General features: G+C 39.1%; 1 protein-coding gene across 2 annotated transcripts in view; it reads right to left on the reverse strand.

The window, feature by feature from the left end:
- Positions 1-7248: 7248 nt before the first annotated feature.
- Positions 7249-16487, reverse strand: part of ZNF407 (zinc finger protein 407) — a 660319-nt gene continuing 651080 nt past the window's right edge. For both annotated transcript variants that reach the window (XM_043976868.1, XM_043976869.1), the window contains exon 9: positions 7249-9857. In XM_043976868.1, coding sequence (XP_043832803.1) covers positions 8497-9857 — 1361 coding nt within the window. In that variant the 3' untranslated portion in view covers positions 7249-8496. The remainder of the gene's footprint in view (positions 9858-16487) is intronic.

Raw genomic sequence — 16487 nt, forward strand, 5'->3', positions numbered from 1 at the left:
TAGTTGCCCCCAAACTCAACATTTCCAAAACTGAACTCATTCTTTTTGCCCTTAACCCTTCCCCATCTCCTACCTTCCCTATTACTTGAGTACACAACTATCCTCCCAGTGCTTCAGGCCCACAACCTAGCCATCCTTAGCTTCTTACTATTTCTCATCCCACCCCACATATCCAATCTATTGCAAAGGCCTGCCAATTGCACCTTTGCAACATCCCTTGAATACACCCTCTTCTCTCCTCTGATATACCACTCTAGTGCAGGTCCTTATCACCTCATACCTGGAATACCATGCTGGTGGGTCTGTCTGCCTTAAGTCTCTCCCCATTCCAATCCATCTTCCATTCAGTCACCAAAGTAATTTTCCCAACTCTCAGGTCCAACCACGTCACCCTCTTACTCAAAAAACTCAAGTAGTTCCCTATTGCCGACCTAACTTCCCATGTTCTAAGGTGTTCTTTCACCTTACCTTACTCCTTTCCATGTTCCAACCAAAACAGAGAACCAGCTACTCTTAAGATTAGACATTTCATCTGTTGCCATGCCTTTGCACAAGTACGCATGAAATGTATTCCCTCCTCACCTCTACTGAGAATTCCTAGTTTATATCAAGGCTCAGCTCGGGTGCCACTTTCCAGTAAAACCTTTACTCATCGCCCTTGTTGTTATCCCTGCCCCCCATTATGTGTATTTTACTTATTTGTGTATATACTGTATTGTCTTCTTTGAAAGTAAACTTCTTGACAGCAGGAAATTTCATTTTTGTCTTTTTATCCCCAGTACCTATCTAGGTATTTAATAAATTGTTGTTGTTCAATTGTTTTCAGTCCTGACTCTTTGTGACCTCATTTGGGGTTTTCTTGGCAAAGATACTAGAGTGGATTGCCATTTCCTTCTCCATCTCATTTTACAGATAAGGAAATTGAGGCAAACAGGGTTAAGTGACTTACCCAAGGTCACACAGCTAGTGTCTGAGGCCAGATTTGAACTTAGAAAGATGATTAGGAAGGTGTTTATAGATGTGATAAAATCAACTTAGAGGGATAAGAGTTACACAAATAATTACATTAGAACTACGAGTACATGGGTGTGGTCTGAGAGGAATGGGAGATGTGGAGACAGAAGGAGGGAGGACTCATAAAAAAGTAGGTCTATACAGGAAAGTGAACCCAGCAGTTCTGAAATAAAGATTTTTATGACATCATCAATTGAGAAGATGGGAAATTTGTAAGGGCAAATAAACTACTACCATACTCTCTTGAGGAAAGATAGAGATCTTGGTGTATTCTAAGACTTAAGTTTGGAAGAGAGAGTTGGTAGAATGGAGCCCAACCCTATATGTATACCAAATAACATGGCACAATAATAACAACCATGGTGGTGAACTTGTTTTCTGTCCTGTTGTTATTCCTTTGGTTTGTTTTTGTTGTTTTTTTGGTGAGGCAATTGGGGTTAAGTGACTTGCCCAGGGTCACACGGCTAGTAAGTTGTCAAGTGTCTGAGGCTGGATTTGAACTCGGGTCCTCCTGACTCCAGGGCCGGTGCTCTATCCACTGCACCACCTAGCTGCCCCTGTTATTCCTTTGGTGATCCTGGTGGGAAACTCTCTTGCTTAGTGACTGTTAATCAGTGACTGTTGTTACTCTGCTTGACCTATGCATATTATGGATCTCTGTATTTCCAATGATCAGCTTACCTGGTTGAATCTTTGAATCTATAAAATAGGGAATATATTATTTGTAATATTTTCTTTGCATGGCTGTTATGAGCAAACCACTGCAGAAAATTCATGGTTAAGGTGGTCTGAGAGAACATTACTACCTATATATGGACATGTTGCTTCCCTCAATAGAATGTAAGCTTCTTGAAGGTAAGGACTTTGTTTTTATGATTTTATCTCCAGCATTGAATACAGTGCCTACAACATAGCAGGAGTTTAATAAATGCGTTAGTGCAAATTAATCATTAATATAGATTAAATAGTGGATACACAATTAGACACAAAGTAAGGAAGACTTCTATTTAAAGTCTGCCTCTGAAACTTATTAGCTATATGATCTTGGGCAAATCCCTTAATCTTTCTCAGCCATAGTCTCCTTATCTGTAAATGGGGATAATAATAGCATCTAACTCAGAGTTGTTGGCATGGGGAAAAATAGGATGACGGATGTAAAGTTATATGTGAAAGTGGACTTTAAAAATTTTTTAACTTTGAAACCTTTGTTCTATTTAGACCATGGCTAGTTACAAAAGTGAGGATTTGAAGTTGTCATGTAGTTTATTTTCATCAGGCTCTATCTGAAGATTGGCTTAGGTCTCTAGGAATTAACAATGTGTAAGATCATGTTGCTCATGGTTGCATACAGCATTTTCCAAAGAAGAGCAGAAGGATGGTGTAGTGAAGGACAATTGAATTTCTAATTATGGGTTTTGAGTTTAGGTCCAACTATTTGAATTTGGGCAAATCACTTAAACTCTGGAGGCCTCAGTTTCCTAACTTTTTGTAAATGAGGGGACTGGAATAGTTAGCTTCTTAAGTCCCTTCTAGCTTTACTATACTATGACCCAATGAACTGACATGATACTTGGAGATGATACTCTGTCAGTCACAGATAAATCTTTAGCATGGATCCCAGCTCTAGAACGAGCCCCCAGTTTGGAAAAGATTGTCTCCTTTTCTGTAGCATGTATTTTTTTCTTCATTGAAGGACTTTTTAAAAAAAGTAACGAACTATTCTGGAAAGGATTGGAAATGACACTGACAGAGGATTGGTCCATATGTTCATGTTTATCTCGGTTATAAATTTTCTTTTTATGATGCTGAAAGCCATGTTGAAATTGGGTCATTTTGAAAGAATTTGTTAAAAGTTATAGAAAACGCACAGCCTCAGCATAAGTAAATGATTTTTGGACTAGGAGATTTATAATGGACTTATTTAATTTCTGTAATAGATCTTTGATACCACTTTTTTTCTAGCACAGGTAACTCTGACACAGGATATGCTTCTGTGAATATGCATTATATTACATCCTCCTCTAGCACAGCCGACTTGTCTTTCATCATGGAATTATTTTGAAGACAGGAGGGTCTCTGCCCTATGCCTAAATCTCTTGGCTCTTCCTTTCAGATTCAAGAAACTAAGGTAGGTAATAGAAATAAGTGATAGGGTCCGGGACTCCATGCCTCACATGCCCTAATCTTTTATACTGTTGTTCAGTATTCTACCCACCATATTCCAGGTGCCATACAACAAAGAAATGTGTATGTAATGGGCTCTGCCAATTTAGAGCTTACATGCAAGGCACACATGCAAATATAGAAGATACATATCAACATGTAAAAGCTCTGTAAGGCTATATATGATCACCTTTTTTTTGTATTCTGTGGGTTGTTTTTTTTTTTTTTTTTGGTGTGGCAATGAGGGTTAAGCAACTTGCCCAGGGTCACACAGCTAGTGTCAAGTATCTGAGGTTGGATTTGAACTCAGGTCCTTCTGAATCCAGGGCCGGTACTTTATCCACTGTGCCACCTAGCTGCCCCTCTGATCACTTTTTAAAAGCTGGTGGCAGTTTCTGTTCTGTTTTTATTTCTACCTTTACAGTTTAAAAACTTATATACATATATCAAGTCTGTTGACCTGAAGCAGATCCTATGGGAAAGGGCAATTGTTAGTTTTTTGAAAGAAACTAGACTCCTTATATACTCACTGTCAGATGCTTTGACTCTCCCCGCTTCCTTCTATGCACATGCTGCAAAACTGTTCTTCCTCTTTCTTTTCCCATCCTAAACATACCACAATATGGGTTTCACATTTCATTTGTTTACTTTTATTTTTTGAATCTGTGTGTGTGGCTGGGGTGGAGGGGGTGAAGAAGGGAGAATTATCTAAAGTTGTGTGTGTGTGTGTGTGTGCGACATGCGCGCATGCGCTCCTGAGTGTCAATTAACCAAATTGCAGAGGGAACTATCCAAAAGAGAGTGTCGTGTTCTCTCCTTTCCACTAAAATGTCAGGTTTCAGTGTCACCACCAGTTCGCCCAATCACATGCTTGTACACCACACTCACATGGAGCCAAGTCAGAGTAAAATAGCTTGTGTACTAATTACAGATGCCCAGAAACAATGAGATAGCAAGGCAAGGAGAGGCTGGCTTGGCCTTCAGTACCCACGATGCCAAGTTTAGCCAGTAATAGAGGTTATCAAGGAGCAGCCTTTTTAGTAAATATACAAACATTCATCCCCACTTGTAGATTAGCTGGAGCCCCTCCCCCACCTCGTTCTCTGCCCTTTCTTTTTCTCCAATTATAAAGCAGCGGCAGGTTTTCTCATCAGCCATCTCCATGTCTCCAAATGGCTTTTCAGTGTCAGGCCTATCAGGAAATTAACTCATCATGCAGTGACAGCTGCTAATTTTTTCCCCTTACATGTCAGATGGATCGCCTGCTGAAGCTAATAATGAATCACCAATCCCTGATTAGAAGGTGCTTCCGAAACGTATAACTGCCATCTGAGCTAACTTTTTTCTTCATGTAAAATGATATCACCCTAGAGGAGTAGAAAACGAATTGTATTCTTCAACAAGATGGAACAGGGGCAGGCTGTTTAAGTGAGCTCGGCCTGCTCTTTAAGGGAGCAGGGGCTAATAATGTGCAGTAAAATAAGGGAAAACCCACTGCTCTTTTTTATTTTTTCATATGAATGACCTTTTTTTTTTTTTTGTTACTCAATCCTCTGACTAGAACTAACTGTGTTTTAGAATTCTTAGCTGGTGCCGCAACTTCTTTCCCTGTGTCATTTTTTACCTTTCTGTCCATGGAAGTTAAAGATTTGGCAAAACTCAAAACAAAACAAAACAATAAAAAAGACCCTAGGAGCCATCCATCAGGCCACAGATTTGTTTATGTGCTACTTTACCAGACCAGAGCACACCTATGGACTGAAAGGCCTAGTGGTAGGAGGAAGTTGGGACAGTCTGATAGGGTAGCATTTTAACCATGTCTTCCCTGGGGCCAAGATTTCCCTGTGCCCTGATTGTATCGTTTAAATTAATATCTACAAGGATCTTCTATATATTTCTTCTAGGATTCTCAAGTCACTATATCTACTGCTGGGCCAGAATTTGTATATGCCACTGGGGCTTGAGGCTCTATAACTCAGCAAGTACCCTGGACCACACAAACTATTGCTTCTTGTTCTAGGTCCCTAGTAGGAACATTGGAGGTGATCATCAGTGGAGGGTGATTGCTATGGGCATTTTTTTTCTTTGCTTCTCATCACAGGAAACATATCAATTTTCTTTTCTTCCTTTCTTTTTCTTTTCCCTTCCTTCCTTCCTTCCTTCCTTCCTTCCTTCCTTCCTTCCTTCCTTCCTTCCTTCCTTCCTTCCTTCCTTCCTTCCTTCCTTCCTTCCTTCCTTCCTTCCTTCCTTTCTTTTTTAAAGCTCACTCTCCTCTTTTCACTGCTTTTCCCTGCCCACAAACCTCTTGCCTCAAATGAAGCCTGAAGGCTTCATTGGCCCTGCTGAAAGGTATCTGAGGTAGTCGAGTTCTTCCCTGGCTGGGACTTCATTTTCAGGAAAACAGACTCTTGCTTTGGGAAATTATTTTGTAATCTTCACCATACATGAATAGCTTTGCCCAACTTTTCCTTTAGTATAGGAATGCATCTTCAGAAAGCAATTACAATCCAAACTATTTCTAGATATTAACTCTAGCAATTCAAATCTTCCCTGGTGTGCCCAAAGTCCTCAAAGTTGAATCACTTAATTGGCCTCATCAGATTACATTGTCCATACACAATTTCCCCATTTGCTCTGTCCTCACTTTGCCCTTTGCTCTCAGACCTTGACTTTCTGTTTGCCCCATATAAAAACCATGGAGAGAGCTAGGAACTTGCCCTGGAGAACCAAATTTAACTTTTCCTCTTTGCAGACAATTCATGCTACAATAAATGTCCCCTGTTCAAAAACCTGCCATGCCTCATTATTTTGAGGCACACATTTGTGTGTGTGTTTCTTTAAACTTCCTTACATTCCAATAGTTGTGTAATGAGAGAGAAAAGAGAGGTAACATTAACCCAGCTCTATAGGTAATTACAGTATACAATAGCTTTAGTGAATCCTATTTAATACTTCTGAGCCTAGAAACACCTTCTGCACATTTTTTTTTATGCAAAGGTCTGCTCTTTTCATTGTGCGTACAATGTGATTGCTGGTTTGACACTGCAGGCTACACTGGTTTTATGAAGGATTAAATGCCACCTGAGACATATTTATCCTAAATAAATCACAAATGGTAAACTGCAGCATGTCAGTGTCAACACCCTGTACTGCAGCAGAAAGGTTAGCCATACAGGACTGAGCAGAGTTAGGAATTAGCATCCAAGCTGCAAGACCACAGGGCTACAGTTAACAGGAGAAATGATCAAGAAGAAATATTTCCACCGAAAAACATTCCGTTTTTTTGAATATCTGTGAGAATCTTGCAGAAGGCCATCATTTTGTAAAGGTCACCTTTATCCTGATAACAAACGGGAGTTGGTCCTGTCACTGTTTGCTGTAGACAGTGTTTAAGAATAAGTGAACAGCCTGCCATTTTTAAGAAAGATGAGCAAGTCAAACTCAGCTAATTATGAATCTTGGTGTCAAACTTGAAATTTTACTTTTTTTGGAGGTAGGAATGGACAAAACCCAAAGCACTGAAAATGATATTGTGAGAAGACAGCAGCTCTCTATAAGCAGACCAAGGAAAGCATATTTCAGCCTTTCAGTGAAGTATCTTTTCTACGCAGTTCTCTCAGAAAGCATATTTTAACAGCATTGTTTTAAAAAAAGGTGGTGTCCCTTTATATTCACTCTCTCTCTCCTCTCTCTCTCTCTCTCTCTCTCTCTCTCTCTCTCTCTCTCTCTCTCTCTCTCTCTCTCTCTCACACACACACACACACACACACACACACATCCTTATAAAAGCTGGTGACTTTAGTACAATAATCATGAAAAGATTTGATGTTATCATGTCACCTGTATCAACCCAAATACTCAAAAAATTATGTCAAGCATGAGAGATATGCATTTTGGAAATTAGTATGCTTTGTCATCATCTTCTTATCAAGAAAGCATGAGGAGAGAAAAGCAAGCAGTGACATTCAGACATGAGAAATAGATTTCTGGGCTTTTCCAACTGATCGCCCATTCTGTTGACTTCTTAAAATGAAACATCATATTGTTTCTCTTTTAATGCTATCATTTTATTTTAAAGAAAATCCAAACAAACCAAAACCAAAACAAACAAACCAAATAAAAGAACCTTAGCATTGGGGAGGAGCTATTTTACAGTTGTTTTTTTTTTAAAGAAATAAAAGCAATTAAATCAGGAACAAATTATGTGAACATGAACTTGCGTTGAACAGTTGCTGTAAGTCCACATCTAAACACAAATAATTGGCATTCTGGTTCAAAACAAAAGATTACAAGGTCACCTTTTTCTGCTTGCAGTATCAATGTCAGAATTTTCATGAAAACCCAACATTTCAAAGTTACTCACAAAAACCCTGCAAAATGATATTTTTATGAAGAACCATCTTTTTAAAAAAAGAGCAAAATATTGATATGAACAGTATTTCCCAGAATGCACATTTCATATACAGACTATTCATGTATGAAACAGTGTCACAATGACAGGCATCAGGTCTTTCTAAACCAAGGTACAGTTTCACTGAGTACATAGCTCAAGGCTTTCTTAACCATACGCTTAAGAGGAAATCTCTATGTAGAGTGCAATGAAGAACAATGAATTAAGTAAGCATGTTTAAAGAGAGAGGCTTTATATGTAAAATTCAAACCAACTTATACTTCCCTGTTTTATTTGGGGACATTGTGATCCTAAACTTTCAGGAAACTGAATGAAAGTTTTACTGTTTATAAAGTATAATAAATGTAGCTGCTAATTTTAACCAATTGTATAAAATGTTGTTAAAATAGTAAGTATGCCAGACTGTAAGAGCAGAAATGTCTTAAGTCAAAAGGCATAGTTTTCCTGGTTTTCCTTCTCAAGGGAAAATATTTTTTAAAATGGAATGGGGAAAAAAAAAAACCACAAGATTTTTTTTTTTTTAAAGTCAAAACCAAGTGAGTATCTTCTTAGAAATAACAAGTGGACTAGAAATGGGGGAATCAAACCAGGGAGCCATACTGCAACAAAAGGGTGGTACAACCCAAAAAAGAACAAAAAACCCATCAGATTTCTTTTTGGCAATTTTTTTTTCCCATTTTGCAACTTAGTCTGCCTGTTCAACTTTTGGAATCCCACTCTGCAATGTGGTCAGAATTCTTCGGCTTGCGAAGCAGATGGTGTGACCTGTCATGGGAACTGACATTAACCTCATAGCAAGAGAATATTTGGTACCCGGATGGAGCAATGCCATCGTTATTTGGAAGTGCCTACCCGCTTCTGTTCCTTCTCCATATCTGCCCTGGTTCGAACTTACAAAACGCAGGGTTTTACGCTTCCTGCTGCTCTTGTAGTTCATTACTTTCTCTTTGGCTCTGAATTACTGCTGTGGTTGGTGAGCCACCCTGTGTGTAAATGACCATGCTTGTTAACGGTTCCCCTGCTCCACTGGGGGCCACAGCTTCGGCATTTAGAGCAGTGCCAGCCTGCAGAAGCTCCTGAGAGTCAGTGGCCTCAATCACAGTGTGGGAGTACACACCCGGCTCATCCTGTACCCCCTGGGGCAACTCAGTAACGATATAATGTGTTGTGCCTTCCGTGAAGTTGCCACTGGAGTCCTGGACCATGGCTTGGGCTAATTCTTCAGTCACAATGATTTGTGAGATCTCTCCATCAGATTCAACTAGATCCACGTGCTCTCCTTGCATGCTCAGGGCATGACTCCCTGCCTCTTGCATTATGATCTGAGACCCTTCCCTGGCCACCATATGAACAGTTCCTTCCTGATTGACAATGACCTGAGTGACCCCCTCTTTCATCAGCTGGTCTGCTGCTGCTGTGTCACAGACAGCAAATTGGAGCACTCCCTGAACCATCTTTTTAAAGGCAACCTGTGCTCGCTCCTGAGATGCAATGATAGTTGATGGGCGCACGACCTGGGTCACTACTTCCATAGGTTCTACCTCTGAGGGACTTTCTGGAATCTCATGGAATACCTGTATACCTTGCGTTCCAGGCTCAGCAGGAACACTGGATGCCTCACGACTGGGCACCTGTACCAAGACATCTTTATGGCCAGACCTAGTTCTCTCCTGGTGTCCAGTCCTGTTTTCTGCTTCTCCTAGTTCAGTGACAGCACAAAGCAATGCATCAAGTGCAGAAGATGAGTCAGAAGGAGGCGCTGCAGCCTCAGCAATATCTAAGACTTCCTGTTTCATCACCTGTTGCATCACGGCTCCATCAGAGTCAGCAGATTCTCCCACTTGGGTGCCTCCCACTGAGCCTTCTACAACCACCACTTGTGTAGCCCCATCCGCTAACTGTTCAGTGAGAATCTGTCCTGGTACCACGCTGCCCACATGGGACCCATTTTGACTGGTGGCAATGACTTGTCCATCTTCTGTAATATGAACCACCCTCGCCACCTGACCAGCCATTGCCAAAGTCTGGAGGGTGGCAGCCGCCGTTTCCTCCACAGAGGCATCAATTGCAAAGTCGCCATTGTAGCCTTGAATAATGATGACTTGCTGCACTTGTTCAGCTGAGTGTGCTTGCCTCCTGCTGCTCCTAAGGGACTTTTCTTTGACCGGAGACTCTTCTGCAAGGGCAGCTGCAGTAAAAGGACTGTCTGTTTCCACAAAGGTCGCTCCCTGTCCCTTTAGGCGGCATTCGTAGGACTTGGAGACAATTCCTAGGAAAGAAAACGCTCAGTTACCATATGCTCTCAGAAAAGGTTTTGGCAAGTCAAACAAGGATCTATAGACTTAGAAATAGCAACAGCAGAAATATAATTGTGAATCATCTCTTACTGGATGGAAAGACAATCTTGGAATCTGGAAGACCTGAGTTCAAGTCCTTCATTTGATACAAACTGGCTCCACAACCCTCTGTAAGGCCCTGAATCTCTCAGTGCCATGGGCAACTCAGAAGACTATAAAAACTACAAGTCGCAAAGCAGATGCAGAACTACATTGGTAGAAAGGGTTTCTTCATGGGCTTTTTTCCTTATATGAATGAAATAACTGTAGCTTAAAAAACCCCCCAAACCACTGAAAAGTAGAAAGCTCAAAGATCTGCTTCCTAGCTATGCAACCTAGGGCAAATTCCTTACCTTCTAGTAAGCCCCTGTTTCTTCACCTGTAAAAACTACTCCTTGTGGTAATCATGAAGATCAAATAAGCTATGGTATAAAAAGTGCTTTGTAGATACTAAAGCACCATGTCAATGTGAACGATTATTATTGTTACAAAGTCAAGGGTTTTGTAGAACATCGTTCATTTAAATTAATGTCACTTTTAAAGTTGCGATATAGAAAGATAATGTATGATTTGTCTATATCATCAGAATTATGACATTCAATGTATTTTCATAAATTTATTTCCATTCCATATACCTTTATTATGTGCCTACTACGTGCCAGTCTCTGTGATAGGCAATGGGGATATAAGAACAATGAGGAAATTTTCTAGTCCTGACCAGCCATTTTCTTTCCAAATCTTCATGGAGAACGAATGGTTTGAGACTAGTTATTGCTGTTTTCAACATGCACTGCTACTTGTAAAAGTTCTAGCCCAGGAAATACTCAGTAACAGTATCTTCTAATATAAAAAAATTGAAGAATGTTTGATGATAGAATTTAGAACTAGAAAGGATTTTAGAAGTGATGTAGTGCAACCAATTATCGTACAGATAAGGGAACTGAAGCCCAGAGAAGTAAAGTGATGTACCCAAGGTCACACAGTTGGCAGAGTAGGAATTTGAACACAGGTCTTTCAAGTCCAAATCTAGTATTCTTTTAACAACATCAAGCAGCCAGAATAGATGCTTTAACAGATATATGTGTAAATATATGAAATATCTGTCATACATATGTGTATATACATATACATACACACACACACACACACACACACACACACACACACACACATATATATATATATATATGCAGGGATAATCTGTACAAATCACCAATTTTCTCAAATAACATATGATTAGATCAACAATTTCCTTGTAACTTAGTGGAAAGAAATGTAACCTTAAGCTATAATCTTTGTAGTCATGTGAAAACATACAACCATTTAAGCAAACACAATGCCCACGTCTTCACTGTAAGTATGATTTAAGTTCTTTTCTATCAGTCTTGTCTTCACTATCTCTTATGACTACCAATTAGGAGGATATCAACAATGAAAATGTCTATTTCTACATAGACTACAGATACCTCAATAGCAGTTATGTTTTTTCACCATGTTGGGCATAAAAAATTGGGTTTTTAAAGTCTTTGTCCTTATTGTAAGCACAAGTGTTTAATGCTCACTTATCCCACTAAAAAGGAACCCATTAGTTCCTTTGGTTGACTCTTAGTTTAGACATAGCCTAAGCTAGGTGGCACAGTGGATAAAGCACTGGCCCTGGAGTCAGGAGGAGTTCAAATATGGCCTCAGACATTTGACATGTAGTAGCTGTGTGACCCTGGGCAAGTCACTTAACCTTTATTGCCTCAAACATCCAGGACCATTTCCAGTTGTCCTGATGTATATCTTGCCACTGGACCCAGATGGCTCTGGAGGAGAAAGTGAGGTTGGTTACCCTACACAGCCCTCCCACACTTAAATCCAATTCACTGCAAGTCATGACATCACCTCCTGATGTCATGGTATTCTTCAAGAATGAAGGACAAACAACAACAAAAACAAGAAGTTTAGATATGGAATCCCCTCCAGTTGCTTGTGATATCTCAGTCAGAAAAATAACACAGAAGCATATTGATTTCTAAATATAGGAAGAAAACACTTCTACATTCCTGGTTACAACCTGGAGAAGGTCAAAACTTTAATTGGGCCTATTGGTGTTTGAGGCATTTTTCTTGTCAAAATGGGAACCTTAATATACTCCGGTTTTGCTTGTTCAACAGTTGATACTTTAGTGGCACCACATTTTTCTATCTCAACTTGCAAAGGGATTGGGAAAACCCTATGGGTGGGAAAGGAAATGAAGAGCTGAAACTGAAGGGGTATTTTTCCAAATGAAAGGTCACTTCCATATTATGGATTCTGAGAATTAAAGGAGGACAAAGAGATTCTCTATTATGTCATGATCTGTAGGCAGTGATATCAAGTGTGAAAGTAAAACAAAGAAATGACTCCTATCTTACCTTGAGATAGAACCAAGTCATCTATAGTCTCTCATGGGGCTAGATGGGTCTACTTCTCCTTTCCCATTTAATGTTGAATTTACACATAATGTAGGTAAAGCACTTTACACATTTAAAGTGCTTTAAAAATAAAATGGTGTATGATTTATTATTGTCAGTTACTTAAAACCAATGAAAATTTCCTGTTTTTGAGGATTGCTTCAAAGGATCAATCAACCACTTATTTATTTGATATTATCAAACATTCAGTAGTAAGTGCTTAGTGTTTGTCAGGTGCTGAGCTAAGTGCTAAGAGGAGATGCTCCAAGTTTCCTTCCAATATAGTACCACAGTGGCCAGGCCTGAAGTCAGGAGGAGAAGACCTGAATTCAAAATTGGCCTCTGACACTTAACTAGCCATGTGACCCTAGGCAATCACTTCACCTCCGTTTACCAGTTTCCTTATCTGTAAAATGGGGATAAATAAAAGCCCTTACCTCCTAGGGTTGTTGTGAGGTTTAAATGAGATAAGGATTGTCAAGCACTTAACACATAGAGAAGGATACATAAATGTTAGCTGTTATCAATTAACAAATGTTTCCTGAGTGTATTCAATGTTCCCCATACTGTGCTAATAAACACTAGATAGATGTTTTCAAAGTGTGGTCTAGGGACCCCCTGTGCTCCCTGAGACTCTTTCAGGGGATCAATACAATCAACAACCATGGTTGCTGAGGGCTGATGATGAAGCATATTACATAATGACCAGGCGTGCTCTAGTACCTTGTCTAGGGTGACAAGGGAGATACTCTTTTCACATGGCCACTGCAAGGATTTCTTTTGCTTGACTGTGCATATTTGTCATGGAGGTTGTTATAAAGGGAGGTGGAAAGGAGAGAAAATAAATGCTTGTTAATTAAAATAAGCATTTAAAAGTAAACATTAGGGGGCAGCTAGGTGACACAGTGGATAGAGCGCTGGCCCTGGATTCAGGAGGACCTGAGTTCAAATCCGGCCTCAGACAGTTGATACTTACTAGCTGTGTGACCCTGGGCAAGTCACTTAACCCCAATTGCCCCAACCCTCCCCCCCCAAAAAAGTAAACATTGGTTGCTGTTCAGTTCGCCATCTATTAGGATCTCTACATTTTTTTCCTACTATACTTTCAAGTTTTGGGGTTTTTTTTTTTGCCATTACTAATGTGTAAATAGCTCAAATTGATATCTTGAAGGTTTACAAAGTGTTTTCCCCAAACCTTGTGGGGGCAGGTAGGACAAATAGTGTTACTCCCATTTTAGAGATGAAGGAATAGGTTCAGCAAGGTTAAACAACTAGCGTAGGATCACACAGCTAGGGTCAAAACTGAGATACAAACCCAGGTCTTCTGAATCCAAAAAAAAGCTTCCCCATCCTCATCACTGCACCACTCTGTGGTTTCCCTTTCCTTGACAGTTATGTTATATTTTACTCATCCTTACTGAATTTATTCAAGTTTGTTCCTATTTCTTTCTTATTTTCTAGGTCATTTTAGATTCTGATTCAGCTTTGATGAAAAAGGAAATAAAGGTAATGTGCACAAACAAAAGTAGCCTTCAAATCATATGGTGCCATACCATCCTTATTTTCAGAGACGGAGGAAGCTTTTGGGACTGGGGAAGAAAAAACTAGGCATCCTATTCTTGGATAGTCCCTGAAATAAATGGTATATTTCTAGGGCTATGCAACTCCAGCCTTTACTCTGCAATTGAAAGAAAGTCTCTTGGGTGCAGAGCTATCCAGTGAATCCCTTGCAGCACTGATAATTATGCTATTCTGAGCAGTTTACTTAATCTATTTGAATCCAGAGGTGAGTTAAGCCACTTCCTGACCATTAAAGTAAACTACATGGGTAAATACTGCTGTCACTAAGGGGTGTGATGAAGCTTAACTACACCAACATCTTAACCTCAGCTCAGTGCAAGCCCAGCTATTCCATCACAGTTCATAAATGCGATTGCAGGTCCATCTTTTGATTCAGCAATTTAATAACTTCGAGTGCTGTCAGTACTGCTTTGAAAAATGGCTCCTATAAAATGTAACAGCCTCAATCAGATTGTAAAAGATTCACCCACGGAAGATTCTTCCATTTCAACTATAATGAATTAATGTTGAGCTATGTAGAAGTTCAAGTGTCATTTAAACTAATGTGAATCTCTACTGTAACTTTAAATTTTAACTGGACCAGGAATTTACTGGGAACATCAACTTTGATTCCAGAGATCTTCTTAGTAAATATGAATTGCAGATGACACAAGTTTCTTCTTCTTTTTCTTCTTTTGAGTCCTAATAACCAAACAGCAGATACTTAGAGAATGAGAAATTCCAAGCCCTGTCCTTGGACAGTTCTTTAATGGAGGGCTCTTGTTCAACATAATATTTGTATTACTCTCCATGTTATTTAAAGACAAAGTCAGATTTTAACACATCACGAAGTAGCTAATCAGATGCCATATTTAAATTCATTGTTGCTTTACTTCAAAAGGTGCACAATGAAACTTTGTATGAAAGACTCTCAAATGAGGTTAGAATACAATCTACTGTCAGTCCATGAATCTTGAACCTATAGCTTGCAGAGAGCATCTAGACTTTCAAGGATAGATTAATGACTTCTATTGGAAAGTGTGTGATAGTTTATACTTTGTTGAGATCAAGAAATTATTTCATGGATTATTTGGGTGGGAGATGTGTTTTTTAGGGAAATGGATTGTTAAAAGGGTCTTTTCCAGAAAAACATTATAAAATGAAAGTCTTCTTTATCAGCTCTTTGCATCCTAGTTTTTTCCCCTAAAGTGAAATTCTCTGCAACTTAGACACAGCAAATCTATAATTGCAAGGGATGGAAGGGTTAAATTACTAAGACACCCCCCCACACAGTCCCCACCAAACCCTAAAACCTGTTAATGGTCCTTTTTAGTTGCCTGTTATGCTTTTGGGAAGCCACAAATAGGGGTTAGTACCTGACCACTTCTGTGTGTGTGTGTGTGTGTGTGTGTGTGTGTTATTCTTTCGTTACTGTCATCATTTTTTTCCGACAGAATAAATACCTTATGCTTTTGTTAAGCTTACATTTAATTAAAATGTACAGAATTTGTGCAGTAAACTCGAATGAAACAAATAAAACAAAGGCCCCCTCTCTTGAAGGCATACGTTGTGAATGAAAAATGTCATTACAGACTAAAAAATTTTGCAGTAAACAGGGCCTACAGAGAGAAGTTTCCCCTGTAATGACATCCATAAAATACACAAATGGCACTTTTAGTACCATCCTGAATATGGTATTTTCTGTGCTCTACACACAATCTAAATGGTTTGATCATAGAGCATAATACTCCATTGGGTTTATAGAACAATCAATGTTCCATAAAATGATGTATTTATCCAATAGTAGGCTCAGCAGTTACTGGTGTATGACATTGTAGGACACTGCTTTGTACTCTTCAGCAGCACACATGCTGGCTGTAAAACTTATCTAACACTACTTCAACAACTTCATCTCATCTGTGTCAAGTAATTTGTTGAAGCCTCAGCTTGGTTTGAAAAAACTTGTAATAAAAATTCATAGAATTTTCAAGAGAATGAAAGCTGATGACAATAGAAAGGTCACATTGTGTCTCCACTAAAGGGGTCAAAGGTCATTAGCAGTTCTAAAACAGAAAGTAGATTTCATGCATCGTGTAGCAGATAAAGATGGCATTAAAGAGACTTGTCCTGGAGTGAAATTCATAATGTGTTAGGAAAGCCTGTGCTAATATTATATGTAAACGATTCTGTTTCTACTAACTGTCCCATATTTTAGATTTCTGAAGTTATATTAAGTGTTTATAGATGGCGAGATTAAGCCTCAGGTATCATCTGTATTTTGTTTTCTAAAGTCATTTGGTGTGATATGCAGCCCAAGAATCTGGGATGATTTCACTGTTATCATCAAAGTGCTTTACATATTGTATATTTTTTGAAAAATATGGCTCTTTTCCCATAAAATTTCTGTGGGCACTCATGACATTGTGGTTCTTAGTCACATATAATTTCTTTCAATTTCAATTTTGAGGTATAATTTTAAAAAATGAAGTAAAGAAATCATACTTAATGTCTATTAAAATGAAACAATATTAGCAGATTATGCTAATAAATTAGAGCCATATTTTA

The sequence above is a fragment of the Dromiciops gliroides genome, chromosome 1, assembly GCF_019393635.1.
Source record: "Dromiciops gliroides isolate mDroGli1 chromosome 1, mDroGli1.pri, whole genome shotgun sequence".
NCBI classification, from domain to species: domain Eukaryota; kingdom Metazoa; phylum Chordata; class Mammalia; order Microbiotheria; family Microbiotheriidae; genus Dromiciops; species Dromiciops gliroides.